Consider the following 23,934-nt stretch of genomic DNA (forward strand, 5'->3'; position numbering starts at 1 on the left):
TCTGTAATCCATGAGATTGCGCTGGCATGTGCCCCAACCCTGCGTGTACTGTGCATCAAACACTTTCAAGGAATAGTGGTTGCATATGTAGCACCTGTGGAAAACGGATCAAGAAATGAGCAAGTGAGTTTTTCTCCCTTTTTAAGGAGCAGTAAATGATAGGATCAGTAAGAAAAGCAAGCAAAGAAGACCAAAGGCAAATTCAGTAGCAGGAGTTTGTGTAGCCCGTGAAAACATGCTGCTGGAGGCTGACTCATGAACATTTAACTGTCTCACAATTAAACCCTCTTACAATTGAGCACAAAGATGTTGCAAACTTTGCTTGCTTCTTCCTCAGTTGCGGAAGGCACTTACGCTTTGGACTGTGGTACAAAAAACTGGCAAGACACTTCAGATATCAGAGTCCAGAAGGTCCAAGCAGACAACATGAAGTACAGAGATTACACAGAATCAGCCTCATTGGTAAACAGGATGTGGTTATCGGGTAAGAGTAGGAGGCCTCACAGAAGCCCTGAACTACAGCAGCTAAATCCAGTGATAATGATGATGCTAGCTGAACTATAAAAGAAAGGTCCTACTACTGCTCTCACTGAGGTCCCAGTGCAAGAGAAGGTTGTCATTCATTTTTTCACAGGAGTTTTTTTTGCATGGTGTCAACTAAAAAGCATGAAGGAAGAGAAATGCTGCTGTATTGACACTGTATATATTGTAATATATATTTAGCATAATTTTTTGCAAGTATTGGTACAATGTAACAACAATGAATGAGGTCCTCCTTGTGTTCTCTGCTGACCTAAGCAGAAAGTGAAGTTCAATCTCTTCTCTAAAAATGTATTATTGAGATAAGGAATGGACTCAAGGGCTGAGTACACAGGAGATAAAAAAAAAAAAAAAAAGTGATTGAAGTATGCAAAGAGTGCTTATGGTTTTTAATCTGTCAGCAAGTTCTGAAGTTTGTTGTGTCTGTGATTAATATTACCATAATTAATGAGACTAGTTGTGATACAAATGTTATAGCTAGGAATGTTCGAAAGACCTGACCTGACATATACTGATAACAGGATTTAGATGGCCTATTAGTTGCAATCTTAAACTTATATGTGTATGGATTATCTTTACCTGCTACAATCAATGTTTATCATTTAGTCCAACATAGTTGAGTTTCGTTAATTCTCTTCCCAGCTTAATACATTGCAATGAGCATGTATGAATAGACTAAAAGATTACACATTAGGACTTACAAACTGCTAGATTAAATATGTACTGGATAATCTAAGATACTGAAATTTCTCTTAAAATGAAATTAATTCTTACATGAGATATTTACTGAGTCATTCTTAAGTCTACTTTTATTTATTTGCAGGATTTTTGCCATCTCTGGAGGCACGCCTTCACATGTTCACCACAATGAGTGGAGGAAGTGCCCAAGAGACCTGGTAACACAGGTGGACAGCTCAGTGAGCTCATCAGACAGTCGCTTCACAAGAGCATGTAAGTTGTCCTGATTGCCTTCCAGCATCCATACATCACATGTCTGTGTGTAACGCAGCTGTAAATTGGCGTAGGATTTACAGGTGTAATCCTGTGCAAGTTTTACTTTTGAGGTTATTATTATGGCTATGTTGCAGCACTTTGATTGCACTTATCCGTCTGTGTGCACTGTTATGCTGACAGTGCTAACAAAGCACGCCCAGCTACCAGGCTGAAACGCCCCTTGCAAACACGGCTTTGGCTTTGCTGGGCGCTGATCTGGGACGTCTTGAATCACGTCTACACAAGCTTCCTCCAACAGTGGGCATTGGTCTAGTTTGTTTTACTTGAAAAGAAAGTTCAGGAAACAAACAATACCTTCAGAAATATTATGACTGAGGTGCGAATAATAACGCACCTCACTTGTTACAGGAACAACTGAACAGATTACACAAAAAATGCACTCGAATACTAAATGCAAAGCAGAATACGGGCAGCACAACCCGAACTCCTGTCCACCAGCGGAGAGCAACGCTCGGCAGCTGCTGCCGTGCCCTAACGCGGCGTCGTAACGCATGGAGGCGGCTCCTCAGTCCGCGTCTCTGCGGGTGTCCGCCGAACCGAAGGCGCCGGAGCAGTCCCGCCGACACCGCTCCGCAACCCTGTGCGCTCCGCGGCGCTGCGGGGGAGACCGCGCATCGCCACATCCGGGTGCCGGCCCTCTCTACGCGCATGCGCGGCCGCCCCGCCGCTGTCAGGTTGGGAGCTGCCGCCGCTGCCGCCGCCGCTCCTCCCCGGGGCGCTGCGCTTCCGCGTTGTCAGGCAAGGGGGGCGAGCGCGGGATGGGTGAGGGGGGAGGAGGAGGAGGAGAACGGCGGTGGCGGCGGCGGCTGTGGGGGCGGCCGCCGGCGGCATCCCGCCGGTGACTGGCTGGCGGCACACGCAGCTCCGAGGAGGCGGAGGGTAGCCGAGCTGAGGGGAGGGGAACCAGACTGCGGCGGGAGGGAACCGGCACACGCACCGCACAGACAACGCGCGTACACACACGCACGCACACACGCAGGGACGGGTGACAGCGGCGGCCGCGGCCGCCACCATGTGAGGCGAGGCGGGGGGGGCGCGGACGGGCGGCGCGGTGGGCTGACGGGCTCGTATCTGCTTGGCTCCAGCCTCCGTCCCCCGATGCGGAGCGGCCCCGCGCTGCCGGACTAGCGACTGGGCCCGCCGCCCTCCCCGCGGGCGGGAGAGCAGCAGCGCGGCCGCCCCCGCACCGCCTCCCTCCCGCCGGGGGCTCGTCTGCCGCCTGCGGGGCGGGCGGCGGCGCCGGGAGCGGCGAGGCCAGCGGAGCGGGGAGCGCCGACGCCGAGAGCCATGAGGAAATTTAACATCAGGAAGGTGCTGGACGGGCTGACGGCGGTCTCGTCCGCCGCCTCGGCGTCGTCCGCCTCGCAGCAGCAGCAGGCGGGGAACCGGGAGAGCGACATCCAGGAGACGCTCCAGTCCGAGCACTTCCAGCTCTGCAAGGTGAACGGCGCTGCTCTGCGGGCCCCGGTCGGGTGCCGAGCTCGTGTCGGGAGGGAGAGAGGAAGGAAAGGGGCGGCGGGTGCGTGTGCGCGGGGCGACTTCCCGCAGCCGTCGCTCCCGGAGAGCTCCGGGGGCCGTCGCCTTTCGGGCTGCGTGATGCGTGTGGTCTCGGTGTTACCGCGGGATGGCTGCGGATAGGAGCGCTGCCCGGCTCAGTGCGCCCCGTAGTAAGGCGCTGCCAACGGGCCCGTAGGCTGTTTAGCTCTGTGCTGTTTGGAAGCGCTTTCGTGCCGTTCCTTCGCGCCTGGAAAAGACTGTGGACGTTCGTGGCGGTTTCGCAGCAGCGTCTTGCCGAGCGGCCGATGCTGCTGTTGCAAGTGTTCTCCTGAGACGGAAGAAAAGTTCCTCTTTTTTTTTTCCCCTTATTTGCTTGTGTGCGATACAAGAACTGCAGTTGGTGGCTGCACGCTTTGGAAAATGATGCAGCGAATTAATCCAGCAGCTGTACCTAGAGGAATAAGAACTGATTTGAATATCAATACCCTTTTTTTTTATCTTCACAGTGCACCCGTGGCCAAGCGTGATATGGCTGAGCTTGTTTGCGGTTTCTCCTCTTTGCTTTTTGTGGTATTGCAGGCGCTGCTGCCACTTTTACAAGTTGGTCTTGAAGGACGTGGAAAAGAGCAGAGCTGTTACCACGCAGGCTTTATTCACTGTGTGAAATACTAAGAGTTGTGGGCTGTATTTGCAACTTGGCTGAAGAAAAGAAACATAGCAGAAGTTTGCTATGCATTGATGTGGTCCTAAATAACTGGCTGCTTTCAGTGAAGGTTTTGAAATGGAAAAGCTGCTGTTTGTGTGGCTCGCACTGTACACCTGTGAAGGAAGGAAGAATAGGTGGTGTTCCTATTGTTCTTGATTCTGATTGATTGCAGCCAGAGAACTGCAGTGGAGTTATTGCTTGGTCAATTACCAAATTAGTCTTGGCCAATCAGAAACCTAAATGTGTGAATAGCTTCATTTTTATTTATTTATTGATTTTAATTCCTTGGTTAAAGGGTTCTTGCTTTGTTTTGAAGGGTGGGGATTTTGTTTTTGTCTGATTTCAGGAGGTTTTTTGGATTCATTAATTTTGGATGGAAGCAGAGGTTGAGAAATGTGTGGAGGCTGGGTTGCTGGGTTTTTTTGGGAAGGTGTTGAGAGGTTGCACTGTCATATGGGGCCTGTCGGAGTGAGATTGAGGCAATTCTCTGAAAAGCGAGGGTGGTAATTTGTAGCAGTTCTGATGGCAGATCTGGCTTTGTTTCCAAACTTCCTAGGAACAACTCAGGCTTTAATTGTTTAGTGCCTTTGTTAGGGCTGAAAATAGGAATAATCAGAGAAGAAAGTAGATGAAAAAATAAAATGCCTTGCTGATACAGTCTTTGTACAGTGATAATGCAAAATTAACATTAAGTTTCAGCAAGTGAGTGACTGGATTGATGTAAAAATATGTATGTTTTTTTTTTTTTTTTTATAGTTTTTTCTTATAAGACAGCAGTTAGTCTGTTATTAAAACACTATGGTTCCTTAATTGTCATTGACACTGAATTTCATTCCCTAACATATGATATTGATTCTGTTTATTTTTGGTCTACTGCTTGTTCCATCATTGCTACGGTGCACTGACTTGTTAGACTGTACGCCATGGTTTCCCCTATCAACCTTCAGCCCTGGCATTTGATCCTGTTCAGAAAATACTGGCCATCGGGACCCAGACTGGAGCATTAAGACTGTATCCTTTCCTGTTCTGAAAAGAGATGCCTTCATTCAGCTGTTGAAGTTGCTCAAACATGTTGTGGGAACCAGGTATGCAGAAGGGGAAGAAGGCCTGTGTGCTGTTGACAGGTGGCTTGACTTTTCTACTTATTCCACATCAGTCCAAGTTGTGTTCGTATTATGAGAGGTATGGCTGCTTAGTTCCCATCATATCAATCTAATATATGCATTTTGTAGAGAGCTACCAATGCACTGACGATTTGTGGCAGCTGACTATGCATCTAAAGAGACGCTTGGTCTGAGATCTTTTTCACTATACTGCTTTATCCAGTGGAATTCTAAAATTTCATGTTCCTTTGTTTTTGTTGTGTTTTTTTTGTTGGCCTTACTCTTGAGAGAAATGTCACAATACTGTGGTTACTTATTACCACTTCTGTGTTACTTCTACTACTTCTGTGTTGCAAACATTGGCTTCAAGTGGGATGCTAGGGGGTGAAGAAGTGGTATCTCACTGATGGTTTGCAAGCAACTGAGGTGAGCAGACTGAATTTATGGAATAAACCAACAGTAACCCCACTTCTTTCTGTATGCTAAAACTGCCATGTGTTTGTAGCCATATGGTATCATATCCATATGGTACTATCCAAGCCATCTAATAACACATGTGTTTCAACTTCATTTTAAAAGAAGGTGCCTTGTAGACTCATTAATCTATGCTACTATTGCCTAAACTGTACTTCTTAGCAGAGTAGAATGAGTTGAAATCTCTGCTGTCCTGAGGCTGCATGAACTCTGACCTTTTTGGAAAAGGCTTAGGCCATCTTGCTAGAAAAATTGAGTTAATCCTCTTTAAACTGCAGGTAAATCTCATAATTCTCTTATTCCTTGTACTTATATTTCTCTGCAAGTAGATATTGTTTTGTTTGTTTCCTTCTGTAACATCAGCATCCTGTCTAAGGTTAATTGTATTAAAAGGGTTGTCTTTTACAAGTTGAGAAGGTAGAACTTCAGGATTAAATCAGAGGCTGAACTGAAGTAATAACTTGTATGATGCTGTAATGTTATGAGCTCTCAAGGTCTCAACATAAAACTGTAGTGACCACGCAATACTCTCAGTGCCATATTTGAAAGTACAGTTAATAAATTTTAGTTCTTTAAAAGGTGAGGTGTTCCATTTAAATGGAAAAGGGAGGGTATGTGGTGTTACAGTTGTTAGGTATTCTAATATTGGTAGAATAGATGAGGGAACAAAAAGAAACTTGAGGGAAGGACTGGGGTTGGTGGGAGAGAACAAAATGCAAGGATTTAGAGCTTGCTTGCAGGTAGTTTAGGGTGATACGACATTGCAGGTTGGCTAATGATGACTTGATTAAAAACCTGTTTACTGGCACTTTGCTGTGACTACACCTGTGATTTCTCTGAGTGTGAATTGTTTTTCAAATAATCAAGATAAGTCCAGCAGGATCCTGAGGGAAGCAACAGAGTTACTGTGAGAGGAAGCAGCGTAATTAGTGACAGAAAATTTATTTCTGAAGGGAAGAAGTTTCACACAGGTTGCAATATTTGAGTTCCTTGTTGAAGATGAGTGTCCTCAGTACCGACTTTTAGATTTGGAAGAAATGTTTTAAAGCCTATTGTTTAGCCTGATGGGTTAGCATAGTAAGTCATAAGTGCTGCAGAAGTTGTATCTTCTGTGGTTGCTTACTCTTTGGGAGGAGGGAGAGGTGTGGGCAGAGGGATGGATTCAGGTAAACTTGAAATGTAAAACCAACCTCTCAGTTTCTACCTAGCGAAACCTAGAAAGAACAGCCTTTGGGAAGGAGTGAAACTTGCAGAAGCTGTTTTTCACCCTAGTGCTGATGGATAAAAATAACGACAAAGTTCTTGTTGACCCATAGGGTAACTTACTCACCAAGGTTTTTACTGACAATACCTTTTATGCAAGGATTCGTTACAGTGGGAGCCACTTTCTAGAGCTGTAGAAGTGTGTCTTATGAAATGAGATGTGCAGTAGAAAGACTGTGAGTCACTAAGGAGATATTCATTGGGAACTAAATCCTAAAAGTGGAAGGAAAGTCAATCTGCATTTTCTTCTGTTATGAATATATAGAAGTAAAGGAAGGATAATGCTTCATTTGTTGCCTACCAGCAGGTAGGAGTTGGGTATTAATGTTTTCCTTGCATATCAAGTATATACATCTTATCAGGCTTTCAGATCCTTTCTATTGCAAATAGGTGGTATGATCAATTTTGGAGGAACAATTGCAAGTTCTTTTTTTTTTTTTTTTTTTTTTTTTAAGATGTTATTAAGTATCAAATGTTCTTAAATAAATTAATGCACTAACCTGTTTCTGGTTTCATTAATATGTAAAGAAATCAGTACTACAGTCCTGAGTAATTAATGACCTAACCTCTTTATAGAACTTGTTCTCTGCATTTGAGCAATTTTCAATTCAGTCATTTTAACTTCAAAACCAGTATTGTTTGAAAAAGATTCATGTGAGCACGAATTTTCTTAATCATGTTCATATCTCACTCTTAATTATGAGGACTCTGCAAGTATTTGTACATAAAAATGCATTTTTCTTTCACTAATACTGTTATCTCTACTATTGGTACAGTGACCGTAACATCGGAACTAAAACTTTTTCTAAAGAATGAAAATCTGTTGATAGACATACACTGTTTTTGTATATTTGTCAGAGGCAAGTAAGGACAAAATAACACCAATGTAGTATTAAGCTCTCTGCATCCAGTTGTGCAAGTGGAAATACTTAAGTGCAGAATGTGTGTTTAACCAATTAGACTGGAAGGACAATTACCACTTCATTAACATTTTGTCCCTGATCTTAATCAGTTAAATTCAGAGGAGAGCATCGTGGAGTTAATGTACTGAAGACAGAACTTTGCCACTGCATGCCCATAAACAGCAGTCTTAAGAGGCGGAGGAATCCCTAAAAGCACCAAGAGGAGACTACTTTTAGCTTCTGTAAGCTTGTGTGTCATCGAGGTGACAGTCTGAGTGCTCACTGCCCATCTTGATTTCACTTCCAGAGTTACTCAGAAATATTTCTAATTCAAACTTAGGTAGGAGACTTAGAAGCAAATGTTTCTGAAGCAGGCTGCTGTTAGTTGAATATTATCTTTAATAGAAAGAAATGTTTTGAGCTATTGGTATGATTGTTCTTCCTTTCATTCTGTTTTTGGCTATAAAGGAAGATCCTGGTTCATTTGTTTTATGTTGAGAAAAGTTAGTGTGTGGCTTAGTAGAATACAAACCTGAAGAGCTATCAGATATTGGACCCACTGCACTTGACATAGAATACCCAGCCGGCATGAACATTCTTTCTGGTATTGGGATCCCTCAAAAGTAATTGAAGAGTTTAATTTTGTTTTCTGTTTCACAGAGAAGATTGAATGATGAGATAGGAACAAGAGTAGAAACACACTTGAGTGGCATTAAAAACTTAAATTTACTTATCTTGCAAACACAATTATCTGCTCACTGTGATCTACTTGTTCTTCTGAGCTCATTGTGTTGGCTGAAGGGCACTCACTCCATATGGTTGAAGTGTTTTGAGTCTTGGCTAGTGGCTTGGTCTTTGTGTGGCATTTCAGTCTCAGGCTTACTTTTTTTTTTTTTTTTTTTTTTTTTTTGGTTGCATTCCCTGCAAGGAACAACTTTCTCACTGTTTATTGATGTCAAATTTCAATAGTCAGCATAAGTTTTTGATAGCAGCACTTGTCATTGTGGATACTGACTTCTCCTCTCCACACGTAAACCATCCAGCTGGTTTTAGTGTTGTTATCACCTTTTGATCTTCTGTTCCAAATATGTTAGATAGAGAGCTGCAAAACATTCATCTTTATTTCTTTCCTGGATGTATTTGAACCATGAAACCAGGACACATAGTCCAGAGGATCTAAGAAGTTTCATCCATAATAATTGTCTGTGTTTTGGTTTCCCAGCACATACTCGAAGCCTCCTAATGAGGCTCTAGGTCTAATGTACAGCACAGTGCAATTGGGCAGACTCCACTGCATTGCACCCTGGTGGCTTTCAGTGTCAATGGACAATGATGTCTACTTCTGTGTTGTCAGTTACTGTTCCTCTTTCATTTAAGAGTCCCTCTAGAAGTCAAGCATGACCTGAACATATTAGCATTTAAACTGTAAACAAATTTGAGAAAGGTGAAAAAAAAGCTCTTCAGAATTTGTCTGTCTTCAGGATGTTATCTCCTCAGATTTTACATTGTTAATTTTACAGGGCTCTGGACTTGAAAACAAACAGATAAGCTCAGATGACTGTGATAGGAAGTAGGATAAGCTTTGAAGCTAAAGCAGATAATTTGAAGGAAACCTGCTGTTTAACTACTCCATCTTAAACTAGATATTTAGTTTTCTATGCTTCAGTTTCTCGACAGCAAAACTAGGACAGTGTATCAAGTAAGTCATGTTTTGATTGCCTGCCAACATGAACGTGGTATTTTTATTGGTACTTCATATCTGAAAAAAAAAAAAATATCATTTGCAGCTTGCCTCTCAGTTTCTCTCATGATGGAAAGAATTCTAAAAGTAAGACTGCTTCCACTGGAAGGCCTTGAAAATAAAGGGGATACTAGTAGAGTAAGTGTTAGGTACCTTCCACACTGACTAAACTATGGCTAGGACATTTTAGTTTCAAACAGAAAGGACTATAATCTTGTTGTTTGTTTGTTTTTTTGTGTGTTTTTCACGTTGCAAACTCAGTTCACAGGAAGGAGAAAAATTGAGTTGTTCATCATTTTGTCAGTAAATATCTGAAAATTTCAGTCGTTCTGAATGTCAGCATCTGTTCATTTCCCCCCATTCTTTTCAGCAGTAAAAGAAGATGGTTATATAAGCAAATGGCTGAAATTTTCATATGAGGCATGTAAAACTTGCTTTCTGTAACTTCTATTCTTTGGCCTTTGTGAGAAGAGCTTGCAACTGTTATTCTTTGATCAAAATAGCTCAAAGCCTGAATATGTGAGTCCGTGCAATTTCTGATGAAATGTTTGTTAGAGCATCTGGATAGTTTTGCTGTAGATGTATACCATAAAATTCAAGCAATTCAGTGAAATCTGTAAAGCTATAAGAAAATCCTATTTTAAACTTGTGACTTTATTTCCATTAAAAATACTTTTTCCTTTGAATTGTTCAAATACAGAAGGAAGCCTAGTTGATTGGTTTCCGTTTTCTTTCCCTTCATACTCAAACATCAAATTGTTTTTATTTGGTTGTTGTGTTTTTTGTTTTTTTTTTTCTTGTCAAGTACTTCTTTACCTGCTCTTTTTCCATTCTGAATGCAGGGCACCTTAGCAATGCCTGGAGTTCTGTTTGCATTATTCAGAGCAAAGCTTTCAGTTTTCCAGACCAAGCATCAAATTGTACAGTTGACAGTGCTTTAGGTGGGAGACTGGAGCAATTGAACTTGAGAAATTCTGTCTAGCCTAAATGATTCTGGTTTTTATCTATTCTGTGAATCTACTGAACTCAAACTGTGCTATTTTTGTGTGTGTGTGTGTAACAGGTATTTGGTTTGTTGGCATTTGTATGCTGAATGAAGTTTCTATCCACATGTGTACTCTTCTGCAATTTGAACAGATTTTCCTGTTTTAAGTAAGGTGCATCAGTAAAGCCTCTAAAAATCCCATAGTAGTGTCATGCCAGTGCAACTCTGTGATTAACTATTAATAAGAAAACGTTCACTGACTACCAGTTCATGTAGAGGAGTAGTTGAAAAACGAAATGTACTTTGGTTGTAGCATACATTAATCTTATCACATTTCCGTTTCTATAAATGCACCATATTTCTTATCACCTCTTTCAACTCCTATTTCACATGACTATCATTAGTGCTCATACAGCTTGCTTTCAATGGGGAAAAATCTCCCTCTTCTTTATGAAGAAAATCAACTGACCTCTGAATGTGTTGGAGTGAAATGAGGCCAAAGTGATGGTACAGTGTGATGCACGACTCTTAAAAAGGCAAGGACTTATGGCTAGTTAATCCTACACAGATAAAGCTGACTGAATTCTTCATAATATGTAGGATAGCGTGCTTCTTAAATTAATAGTTACACAGTGATAACTCATAAAAGCAAGTTGATTGCATGTGTCTCCTGTTTGAAGCATTGTCACTTGTATTGCATTTCTACAAAGCAACAGATCGGTATAACCATTATTGTTCCTGAATATCTGAAGTATAATTGCATTGAATCTCTGTAAATTATGAAAATGAATCTTAGAATGAAATCTTTTTTTCTCTCTTGTAGCTATTTTACTGGCAAGGTGAATAGCTAATGCAGCTAGAAACTTTCTGGGCCATAGTAACCTTGGGGAGGAGAATGTCTTTTGGAAAGTGTGTGAAGTTTTCAAGGCTGCAGGTTTTACTATGTCATTTGGTTTCCTTGGATCTCCAAACTGCTGGTAGACGTATCACTGAGGTGATACAACTTTGTGTTATGATATTTGCTATCCTTATAGAACTGAAGCAGAATTTTAGGGTAAAATGTAACAGGAAATTGGACAGCTGGGACCCAGCTTAGGCTTTCAGGCTTCTGGTACAGCACCCAATGAATTGGACTCTTAATTCATAATTTCACTGGATTTGTTGTTTCTCAGTCACTATGGAAGGGCTTTTAGATCTGAAGTAGCATTATTGCTGCAGGAGAAGGAATGAGCAATTACAGTAGAGTTGTGGCTGGAAAAATAGAAGTGGCTCATGATTTGAGATGTGATAAAGCTTGAAAGTAGAAATTAAGATTGTAAGCCTTTCCTAACAAAACTTCCTGTTCAGCAGAAATATGTAACTGCATTAGATTTCTTTTATTTGTTTCTTGGTTTTCTGAAGCAGTGAAACACATTACTTATCAGAATTCCCACAGCATGTTTATTTTTGTAGGGTTATCTCTGTAGCATCTCAGTGGAGAGGAAAAAAAAAAAGGAATCAAACTTTTAAATTATTACATTCTTTATGAACTTAAAGAAAACTGGAAAAATTATATTTTAGGAACTTTGTCCTTAACTTTAGCTATCTGGTAATGGTTTTGCATTTGGAGGTTTAAAAAAAAAAAAAAAGAAGAAAAAAAAAGAATCCTGAGCAATTCTGAGAAAATAAATGTTGCGCTAAATTGATATCTTTAATCTCTTGAGTCTCCTCTTTTCTACTTGCTGTTCTTGATGTTGCCTATCTTGGAGTGCATCAATCATTCTAATTTCTTTGAAAAATGCTGCTTCTTAGGACTGTGAAGTGCATCTGGTTAAGCAAACAAGACTAATTCTCCAGAGATCTAATTCTTTGACAAAGTGTATTTCTGTTTGCTGGTCTGAAAAATAAGTTTATGGTACCCGCACTCATACACAGTCTTGGTTTGTGTTACCTGCAGGCAGTAGACATTCAGTCAACTTCAGAAGTTATTTTACTGAACTTATCTTTGAATTGCTGTATCATAGTTGATACCTGAATGCTATTCGAGGGTATGCCAAGGCATAGCCTCTTAGTATTCAATTGGTAGTACTTTAGTGACCTTAGAAGTGTTGACACTTCCGTCGTGTGCGCTTGATAATGCAGCTCATGAGTTTATCCAAGAGAATACTAAGTTACTACTCGGTTTTGACTTCCAGTGCAAATACAGTAAAGTTCTACTGACATAATTTAAACTTCTGGCAGTGATATTTGCATCACTGAATTTAGATGCACTGTAAAATGATTCTTGTAAGTAGGTAGAACTGAAATATTTCACTAATGGGAACTGTGGTGGAATGATGTAGTTCCTTAGATGATTGTATGTATGAGAGTATGTAGCAATTCTGTCTTCTAGAGATTTGTACTGCATCCTGATTTATCTTGATTTTTACAGTACTTTCATGAAAGTACTTTTTCTGTGGCTATTGTTTAGCCTGATCTGACATTGATGTCCTGCTTAAGACTCTGTGCCACAAATGAGAACAGTTTAAGTCTTGCAGTTCAAATCTCTCCTGGTAAGGTATGCTTGCTTTTCTGTCTGAGTTCTGTACAGCTTGGTGACAGCCTTGATTTGCATAATAGTAATTCTGACTTCATCATTTCCTGCAAATACCTAATCTATTGTGAATCCATTAGCTTCTCCTTTTTTAAAAATTACACTAGGTATTAGTGCTTCTATTAAGGTAGCTATATCAGTTGATGAATTAGAGCAATTCTTTAACATTATTAGATGCAATTTTTACTTATACACAGTTTTCACTAGTTATTTGTCCGTAGTAATTATGCCCTGCATTGGTGCTCCCATACTTTCGGATTTTTTTGTTCACTTCAAGCTTTGTCTTAAATGTCAAGAGCAGTGAAGGTAGGTGAAACTTCAAATGTGTCCTTTGTTAGCACAGAGAATAAAGTACAAGATTAATGTTCTGAAGATTGTTAGGTTATGCTGACTGAGCTAATTGAAACGTATGAAATGCATTTTTTGTTTTAAGTGAGGCTGGGCTTGAAATACTTGACAAAGTACTGTGTAGTCTGAAGTGTTGCTGTTTGCAAAATCCTCTACTTGATCTCTGTTCTATACAGAGATCCTATTCTTTTGATAGAAATAACTACTTGGTATCTTTTCTTTATCTGTTAATTTCATTGAATGTCATTGGATCTTTATTTCATAAATGCCCTGAGGAGGTAGTAGAAAATCTGTCCTTTTTTCTGGGCAACTTGAAGCTTATTTTTTTTTTATAATTGAGATAAAATAATTGCAGTGGCTATTCCATGTCCAGAACAATTCTTAATGAGTCTCATCAAAACTAGGCAGCATTCACGAGAGCAACACAGGTGGAGAGGGTTGAGAGAGGTGCTCTTAGGTTCTCCACCAAGAAGGCTGTAGCTCACCCTTTCATGAGGCTTTTCCCATGGATTTTCTAAGAATGAAATGTCTTGTTCTGCTCCCGTATTCTCTTGAAGTATTCACAGGAGCTGCCTTATCTTTGGAAAAGCAGGTAGCTGATTAAAGTATGCAGTGCAAGCAAGGCCTCTGCCTGGTGAGCCGCTGTCTTAGTTCATGTGTTTCATGCTGTTTCCAGCAGAGAAGTGCATTGCATAACCTCTTGAGGTTACTTCCAGGCATGTACTCAGTATGTGTGTGATTAACACTAGATCTTTGGTTCATGTTAAAATGAAATATTTAATAGAACAGCCACCTAAAGGGATGATTCAGCTGATCCTGCCTCTTTCCGGCCTAATAACACCAACTCAGTCAGCAGCAGCAGATGGACAAAAGCAATTTGATTTTTTTCTACTCGCTCTTTAGGGAAGAAGAATAGAATGCTAAATTTTGGTGATAACTTAATGTTAAATTGACAGGATTAACTTGCTTGTATTTGTTTAGCATATGCTCTATCCAGTCTTACTACCTCGTTAAAAAGAACAGATGTTCATCTTCACAGTTGAAAAACATTCTTGACTGAACTTTGTAGTGTTGGTATTAAAGCTTTAGTGATGCTTATTAATATACAGTGAGCTGCATAACAATAATCTGTGCAGCATTCCCTTTGTAATTGTATAGAACTTATGTAGTAGTCTGGTACATTGAAATTCACTTCACAACCACCTTTAAGTGTCAGATAAAAAGGAAAACCACAAAAATCAGCAAAATACAACACTTCCATCCGCTTTTCCCTCTCCCCCTTCTCCCTACCTCCCCTTCCTGCCTCAACTTTAATACATTTCCATTTAAGTGACTGATATAGAGAGAGATTTCTTACTGGTAGAATGAATATCCCCTCATTTGTTAAAATAATTAGGTGAGAAATGTAACATTTTTTGGAAGAAATCCCAATGAGTTGCTAAGCTCGAGAAAAGAGATTAAATAGCCTACCTCTTAAAGTAAAATTTTGAAATACTAATGACATTCATTTAGAATACTGCTTTTTAAAACAAAACACCTTGTTTTGTACTTTCTGTTAAAGAGCATGAACATCCACAGCCACACAAACTGGGAAAAAGAAAACAAACAAAAAAATTAAGTTCCAAACTATTAAATTTTCTACAGTGTTTCTGGTTGTCTTGAAATTGAATTTGAACCTACTCTCTGCTTGCTTTCTTTCAGGCATTGCCTGTGGAAGTATAAAAGTACTGTGAATTACTTGAGTAGTCAAAGGGATTGTAAGGAAAAAAATAAAAGGAGTGGATGGTGAAAGTTACGTAGAGTAGAATTTATACATGCTGTAGAGGATGCTTGAGGAAGAAGCAGAAAGAGTTAACTTATTTACCTTTCTTCCTTTACTTAAGTAGTGAAGGACAGAAACTTTTTAACTTTAGAATGATGGCAGTTTAAAGGAATCATTTGTTTTGTTCTACATATGAGCATTCTGTCAACAAATTCCAGATCAAATAAATGCTGCTCTTAGGGAGTAGATGGAGATAAATTGTGGAGAATGCTGGCATTTGTTGAGCAAACTGTCCTGACTTTTGATGATACATTCTTTCTGCTGGCAATTCCCAGTGGGAGAAGTATCTCAACAGAAGGTGTTAACAGACAGTTCCCTTCAAAAAAATAAATAATTTTTAGAACTGCACTTGCGTTTTCACAAAATCACAGAATCATAGGGGTTGGAAGGGACCTCCAGAGATCATCGAATCCAACTCCCCTGCCAAAGCAGGTTCCCTACACCAGGTCACGTAAGTAGGTGTCTAGGTGGGTCTTGAATATCTCCAGGAAATGAGACTCTACAACCTCCCTGGGCAGCCTTTTCCAGTGAATTTTAGTGTATAACCTGAAGTTATTCCACTAGTTTGTGATGGAATTGTGTATAACAGTGAATTCTGTCATTTCCAGACCATTTTTGATGACATTTGTGCTGCCTCTTTACCTCCTGTAGTTTTCTATAGAGAAAATGGAATGACACTTGGCAAAGACATGTATGGAATGCAGTAAAGTTACTTGTAATGCATACAATGTAGTATTAGTGCTAACAGCCATAAATGCTCCTCTTACTTCAGTGTGAAAAAACAGCTCTACAGCACTAATAAAATAAAATAAAAATAAAACACAGCCTAACCTATACTTATCTGTAAATACATAGGCTCAACACAGCTGGTGTATTTGAGGGTTAGTTGTTAGTAAAACAAACAAACAAAAACACCAATAAAAGTTAGAACGCATTGTCTGTTTGATCTCATGCTTTGTGCAACAGACCTGTGTTTAGAGTGAATTTTGGTTCAAAACTAGCTCATTTTAATATCTGCAGTTACAGTTCCAAAGTTGCCAGAAATCTGGTGTTGTATAATTTAAGCATGAGTATTCGATAGTCACTAACTAACTAAAATTGTATTTTTAATGAGTTTGCTCCACTCTAAGATAGCCATTATTGAGGCCATTATTGCTATTGCACCTGAGGGTCAGGTCATCTACCTTGGCATAGTAAGCATGTGAGTGATCACTGTAAACAGTTCACAGAATCATAGAACATCACAAGTTGGTAGAGAACTATTCGAGGATCATCACCAAGTCCAGCACAGTTTCCTCTAGGCAAACAGGAACTGGTTGCAAGAGAAGTACTTGCTGCATTTCATTTCAGTCTACAGAAATTGTAGAAGTCCTTACAACTCTGTTAAAGTTATGGACAGATTCTTCCCCTGAAGTGCTCAAGGATGGCTTTATCTTCCTTAATGTACCCTGACCTAGATAGAATAGAGAATTTAGGTGTTACCTTTTTAATCAGATCATTTTCTAAAGCAAGAAAAAAGTAAAGGCATGTTTGTTGCCTATCTACAGGCTTTCAAAACTTGGTTAAAGCTGCATTGTCCTTTATAAGTGTAGTCTTCCTCTGCTTGGCCAGAAGGAAAAAAACAAAAAAAAAAAAACAAAAAAACCAACAGCAATCAATTCCCAGTGAGACTGCAGAAACGCAGTGCAGGCAGGAGGGGTGTGGGCAAACTCGAGAGTTCATGTGTCTGTGAAAAGATGCTACAGGGAGTAGACAAGGATTTATCTGTAACATACCTAATCCCGCAGTAGTGGTAGGTTGAGAATGTAAAGTGAATAGACTGCAAGAAGTGACCAGGCTTGTGTGCTCTTAAATAGTAGATTGGTGTTGTAGGGGATGGAGCATCTCAGTTCGTACAGCGGTTCTGTGGTCTTAACTCTGACTCCTATCAGAGGGAAGAAGTTATTAGCTGGGGTGTTTTTCAACACTATGGTTATGCAAACTTTATTTCTACTCAGTACTTCTCTCAATAATAATAATTTTTATAAGCGCAGTTTAAAATTCTGTAAACCTCTCTTATTTTTAGCAAGAGAATAGTCCTTGCTGCTTAAGCAAAGTGCATCTCATGCCTGAAGAGCTGATAAAACAATTTCTGGTGCATAGCGTGACAAAATACCAAGGGTGTTGTGGTGTACTGGCGATTTTTTATGTCAAAAGCTGGCTTGAAAACTGGAGTGTGATAATCACATTGCGATCTGATAATGTTGCTGCCTGCAGTTTTCTATCTGTAGCTGAAGTTATTGCAATTACAGTGAGTGTAAAGCAAGGTCAGAAACCAATGGTGTTGAGTAAGTCTAGAAGGGGGAAAAAGTAATTTCTTAAACTATCATTCTTAAAACACTATCTTATCTTATAATAGCAGTTGTATCCGATTATAGCATGAAGACTTTAGGAATGCTTGCTGTTCTAATCTATAGAAAAATGATTGATGTTTTTAGGTATGCAGTCTTGCCTGATGTAGGGAATCTCAATCAAAGAGATGATTCTCGCAAAAGATTCACGAAATAATGTTTGGTGTCAAACTTAATTAGCACATTTTGGTTACAATTATAGGTGATACAAATGTACTTAGTTTTGGAGGAGTTTACTCCTAATGAAATTAATCTCAGGGATATTTCTTGTTAGTGTTTTGTGTTGTTTTGTTTTTGTTTTTAACAGTATTGTTAGAGAACATGTAAAGATTATGTAAATGTACTCTGAATGAGAGTCTTTATAAACAGTTTCAGTTCCTAATAAGAACTTTGTTAAATATGAAGCTAAAATATCTTAGCAACTCAGTATTGGGCATATTTGTGTTACTTATCTGTGTGCCTTATTGTGTAGCAATTTTATAAAACTGCCATTTGATATGTTTTTGTTCCTGTTTGACTGCAAGGTGTGTGTCAGCTCAACCCAAGGGTCTTTCAATAATGTCTTTTTTCACTTGCATTTGTTCAGATTAGAATCTTCCTTTAATAGTTGCTATTTTGAATGGTAGAGGAATATTTTGGTTAATAGAAATACTCTGTTTGAATTCAAAAAATGGTCTGTTTTTCTCTTAAATGTGGAAAGATTTCAGTGTTTGTGGGTCATTTTTTTCCTCATGAAATTACCTCAGAAATACTGTTTTAGATTTCAAGTGTGTACTGTACTGTGCTACTTCTGTCAAGTTAATTGTAGAATCTGTGAATGGCCTCTTCCAATGCAGGTACGTTCTTGGCCTCTTATTTCAAGCAATTTAGATCTAATAATCTAGCTTTCTTGTTCCTTTTCTGGTTCAAGAGGATCAAATTTGTGTATGCATGCAATTTGTGAAAAGAGAGAGGGCTTGGCTTAGTGACTGAAGGAACTGGGGCTGTGTAGTCTGGGGAAAAGGAGGCTGAGGGGAGACCTTATTGCTCTCTTCCAGTATCTGAAGGGTGCTTACAGCAAGTGAGAGGTTGGTCTCTTCTCACTGGTGACAGGATGAAGGGAAATGGCCTCAAGTTGTGCCAGGGCAAGTTTAGGTTGGATATCAGGAAAAACTTTTTTACAGAAAGGGTGGTTAAGCACTGGAATCGGCTTCCCAGGGAGGTGGTTGAGTCACCATCCCTGGGTGTGTTTAAAAAACAAAAAACTGTGTGGATGTGGTGCTCAGGGACATGATTTAGCAGAGGGTTGTTAGAGTTAGGGTAGCATGGTTAGGTCTCGGTTGTACTTGATGGTCTTTAAGATCTTTTCCAACCTGAGCAATTGTATGACTCTATTAAAAAACCTTTTTCCTGTCTAGGCAGCCTTGTTTCCAGCAGAGTCATTTTGTAAGTGACTTACTCTCTGTAAGCTCTCCTGGGTTTAGTCATGCAGACCTGGAAATGCATGTGGGAGGGGTAGGGGCTTGTTGGTGATTCTTGATTAAACAGTCATTCTCAGGAACTGGAGCTGGGACCTTGGCCACTCATGGGAAACTAAAGTAATCAGACATGTTGTGTTAACATATCAAACAGATTTTGTTTGTCCTTGGATGCAAAAGTAGTTGGAATATTTTGACTGCAAGCAAAACGCTTCCTGACTTGCGGAGCTTGTCTGTTAATCTGCAAGCAGTTGGCCTAAGGAAGTTTCTTTTGTAGGGGAAAAACGATTAGTTTTTTTCTTAGTACATATTTAACTTAAGTGCAGTTCTGGTGGAATTCTTTACTGTCAGTAAGGCTAATCTTTTTCTTGAAACAGTTTTCTTCAATTCACATAGAGCTGCTAAGAATTATACATGTACAATGAGGTTATCTGTTTCTGTTTAAATTGTTGCCACTCTACTATGCCAATATCTAAAAAAGTAATAAATAGGTCAGTCTTGAAAATAGAGGATGACTGCATTTGTAAAGGACAATCCAACTTCAGCCAAGTTACTAAAGCCTGTAGGTAGGTAACAGATATTCCTTTTTTTTTTTTCCTTGCTTTAGAAATTAGCCTGATTAAAAAGAGTTACATTAAGGTAACAGCTAAATTATGTAAATATCTTTTATAGATAGAACTTATTCTCTGAGATATTCTACCCAAGTTGTGGGAAAACAGTTTTGCCTCTTGTTTGTTTTCATTGTGATGAGTTAAAGAACATAATCACGTGTTATTTAGTATGACAGATACCAAATAAATACGTTCTTCCTGAGCTTAAATTGGAGCCTCCTGTGGTTTTTACTCCTCATCTTGCAAAGGCTATGTAAAACATCTACATGTTGCAACTTCTAGAGATTTCAGTAGTTAGCTAAGAGTTGCATCAGCAGTTTTTTTGTATTCTATTTTTTGATGGAAAGTGTTACAGAAGCGAAATTTCAAAACTAATTGATTTCACTTTTTCATTATTTATTAATGAATTGTAAAAATAATGTCACACTAAAAGCATTCAAAACATTTTAAGCAGTAAATTATACTATCAGTGCACATTATCCTGACTTGAAGCTGAAGAGCTGGCTAGACTCGATTACCACTTTCAGTTTAAAGCTTTGAATTTACTGCTCAGAAACAATTTTGAATTTGAATGTGGAGTCCTTTCCAGAAAATATATTTCTCTTATCTGAACCCCAGGATATTTTCCTGTTATGGCATTTGTGCACCTCTGCTTTCCACAGCTGGAAGTTTCCTTAGTGAAGGTGGAAAACCTCTTAGTTTGGGATTTGTAATTTCAGACTTTGACAGTAAAACGTCAGTAAAGCTCTAAACTATTTTGATAGCCTACCACAAACAGCGAGCATTTAATTTTGTGCATATTAGTATTGGGATGAGTGACAACAGTAGTAATTGCATTTTTTTAGGATTGCTAATTTTTGTAGTAACTTGTAACTGAGCAAGGATTGTTTTGATCTTCTGGGATAGTTCTTGGAAGCAAATGAGTTTCTGAGGAAAGCAAATCTTTGTACAACCTTGCTGTTTATTTTGTTGTCCTTCTCTTTACCTTAAAAAAAAAAAAAAAAAAAAAAGTGGTGGGGAGAAGGGGAAAGAAGGAGAGGAAATGAAGATGTCTCGGCATTTGGGGAGCTGAGTGGCAGTACAACAGTACTCTGTGTGGAAAGGGAAAGCTCTAGTCTTAAAATAAATCAGATTTCAAACTATCAAATTTCAGTGCAGACTTGTTTGAAGACAACCTCATTCTTGCAGAATTCACGCTCCAGTTAAGCTGCAGGATCTTGGAAGTGCTAGGGAGCACAAGTAGGTATAGCTCTGCATCTTGGAAGGGCTCAAAACCACAGATGACCATATGTAATGTTTTTCTTCGGACCATCCTATGAAGAGAGGAGTTCCTTCTTTCCTTTTTACTGAAGCAGTTTCAGTTGTAGGAAGTGAGTTAAAGGATGTGGATATTCGTTTACTTCTATCTGGAGAAAGGAAGCTGAGACACTTCATCTGTGAACCTTGGAATCGTATGACTCCCTCCTGTAGTAGAATTTCCCTGTGCGGTAACTATAGAAGTGTTTTCTGTGACTGCACCATTTTATGCGGAGACTCTATTTTAGGGTGTTGAGGTAATGCTATCCCTTTTGGTGGGATATGTCTAATCTGGGTTTCTCCTCTTCTCAGTTTCCTATTTTTGTAAAGCTTACAGCAAAATGTTATCTGCAGGACTTCTTTCTCTCTGTTAAACTTGAACAAAACAGCTCTTCTGTCGCAGAAAGTATGAGCAGATTACAAGCAAGTTAAACCCTGTAATAGCAGGGCATAAGTATCGGGCATTGCTTGGAATCTGGGAAAGGATGTACACAAAGATAAAAGATGAGCAACTTCTCTAAAGTATCAAAAACCCCCTCACTCAAAGAAGCTAGATTTGCATGGTAGTAGCATGCCTCCTTCCAGTGAAGTGCAACCTAGAAAGAACAGCAGGAAATGTACTTTGGAAAAGCTACCTTGGATTGTGCTTTTCTGTTGGTGTTCTCGTTTCTATCCTTTTGTGGTCTTAAACTGGCAGTGGCTACTTTCATGCACACTGTGCTCCCTAGTCTTAAAGAAGCTCTTTGTTTGACATCCATGGCCTGTACAGAGCTGTATTGCTGCGTTCATGCTCTCACTGAAATTCTGTTCAGTGAATAGTGATGCATTTCTGGTGGCTGAAGGACCCACCTGAAGTCTTCAAGTATGATGACAGCAGGATTTAAGGTGCCACCCACAAACTTTCAAATGAAGAGCTGAGATGAAAAAAGAAGCTTTATCTTTAATGGCATACCTACATTTAAAAAATATTAAAGAATTGCATACTTAATGCCAATTTTTATCTTGAAGCTTAATTTAGATTGTTCTAATAATCACCTATTCTTTGACACTATTTATTAATACAACTTAAACTAAATAAAGCAAAGTGTTCACTAATGAAGTCAAAATGCTGCATAAGCTTATTAAAAAACAAATTGTATACAGCTATTTTTGTGGTATGAAGTAGACTCTGTAATAGCACAAACCTGGAGAAAAGGACAGGTAGAATTGCATTATGACAAAGTATTGTAACGCTTCAGTATATTTGCAAGTAAAGAAATTATCTTTCTAAACTCTATGAAAAGTATAAAAAAAAAATTAAAACTTACAAGTTGGGGTATTTCTTACATATTAAAAGTAAGCACTGCAGCCCAAAGATAATAATTTGTTTATATTATGATCTTCCTTTTTTTGATTTTGGTGGAAGAGTGCCATCTACTGAATTGTTTGAATTGTACCTTAACTTTTTATTTGTGGTGGTAATATTGAGCTAACCTTCTGTAAAATTGTCACTACTACTTTGATACCAGAAAAAGATAAAAAAATTTTCTCATCTTTTGGTGATTTGCAGAACTAGAAATTATGTTAATGTGCAATTTGTAATAAAATAAAAAGAGAAGTGTTTTAGATCATTCTGTCTTCCCAAACATGGGGCATAAGAGACACTTCTAGACTTAGCAGTGGCTTTATAGTCAGAAATTGGCATTAATTGACAGTAATTTATTGGGAAGAATTGGCTGTATCCTTTAAAATCGTTAAATTGCCTGTCTTATTAGATAATATAGGGTTCGTTACGCTTTTGTAAGTTGAAGTAAGTGGGCATATGAAAAATCACTTAACATCTAGTTCAACACATTACGTTTGTTAATGCTGCTGTTGGCAATTCTGCATGAAATATTTGGACACTGGGAGAGAATTCATTCTTCCCCCATGTACTGCTCAGCTCCAAGAGCAAAAGATGGCTTTACCTTTAGTTGTGGCTAAGAAGCTAGGGATATAAGAAGAAAGAGCCTGGTGAATTATTAAAATTGTGATATAGTCTGTACAATCAGAAGGAAGAAGGAGGTAGGATGTTCATAATACATTAAAATTTGGCGTTAAAAATAAACTGGTTTAAGTGGATGGCAGATGAATAGGACTTGGAAATGTGCAAGAGAATGCAAAGATATTTGCCTCTGAATTTTGGTGATGTTTCTTCAAAGTATGTAATTATTTGTTAGTTTTATTCTCCTGTATATAGTCTTTCTAAAAGAACTTTGAGTTAGCAGTTACAAGCCATTTCAGTACATCTTGTATAGTCAAAGGAACCATTATGCAAATATATTTGTATCAATTTCCTTCTCTCTTCCCTTGTATTCTGCTGTTCTCCCTCCCTGTCATCCTTCTTGAAAGACAAACAAAACAAAACAAAACAAAAAAAACAAAACAAAAAAAAAAAACCCCAACAGATTAATCTCCTTTTTTGTGGCTTATTATTGAAAGCCTGTAACCTGTCAGCTCTGAGAAAAATCAACCGAGTACAACCTTTATAAAAAAGCTTGCTGGTACTTTTCTAAGCTATTTGGAAAATACTGTGTTCGTGCTTGTTTATATAAGTAGCTTTGAAGCTTAAGATCTATTTTGACTCTTGGCCTTTTTTTTTTTTTTTTACTGGAAAAAAAATATTAAGTAACTGCTGAATATCCACTGCTGATCAGTTTCTGTGTAGACTAGTTCAGTAATTAATTTTTTTTCTCACTGTAAGTTAAGAAGTTTTATGCTTTAAAATTGCTGAAGCTGCCTGTATAGAGAAATAAAATAATGTCCTTAAGTAAGCTATGTACTCAAGGATTATTCTAAACAGTTGTCTTTGAAACAGTTGGCTTCTGATGTTTAAAGAAGGTGAGCACTGTTTTATGAACAAGGTGAATATGATGATTGCATTTATGCAAGAGTAGATCTGATCACTGACTGATGCAGAAGTTGAGATATTGGTTCCAGGGGCTTGTGCAGTCATGAGTTCAGTGGAAGCAGCATTAGCAAACGGCACTAATTGTTTGCTGTAGCCTATCCTGTTAATATGACATTGGTAATTATAAAATTAATATCTAAAAAATCCCGTTTAAATATTATGCATCCTCACAGAATAAGAATGTTTGAAGTTGATGGGGCTTCTGGAGGCCAACAACCTGCTCAAGCAGGGCCACCCAGTGTGTTATCACTCTCTTCACCCAATAATGAAAACCTCTGAGATCA

General features: G+C 39.0%; 1 protein-coding gene across 6 annotated transcripts in view; it reads left to right on the plus strand.

Moving 5' to 3' along the window:
* Positions 1–2,841: 2,841 nt before the first annotated feature.
* STXBP5 (syntaxin binding protein 5) overlaps positions 2,842–23,934 on the plus strand; it is a 104,216-nt gene continuing 83,123 nt past the window's right edge. For all 6 annotated transcript variants that reach the window (XM_010707153.2, XM_010707155.2, XM_010707158.2 and 3 more), the window contains exons 1-2: positions 2,842–2,994; positions 4,671–4,768. In XM_010707153.2, coding sequence (XP_010705455.1) covers positions 2,842–2,994; positions 4,671–4,768 — 251 coding nt within the window. The remainder of the gene's footprint in view (positions 2,995–4,670; positions 4,769–23,934) is intronic.

The sequence above is a fragment of the Meleagris gallopavo genome, chromosome 2 (assembly GCF_905368555.1).
Source record: "Meleagris gallopavo chromosome 2, MGAL_WU_HG_1.1, whole genome shotgun sequence".
NCBI classification, from domain to species: Eukaryota; Metazoa; Chordata; class Aves; order Galliformes; family Phasianidae; genus Meleagris; species Meleagris gallopavo.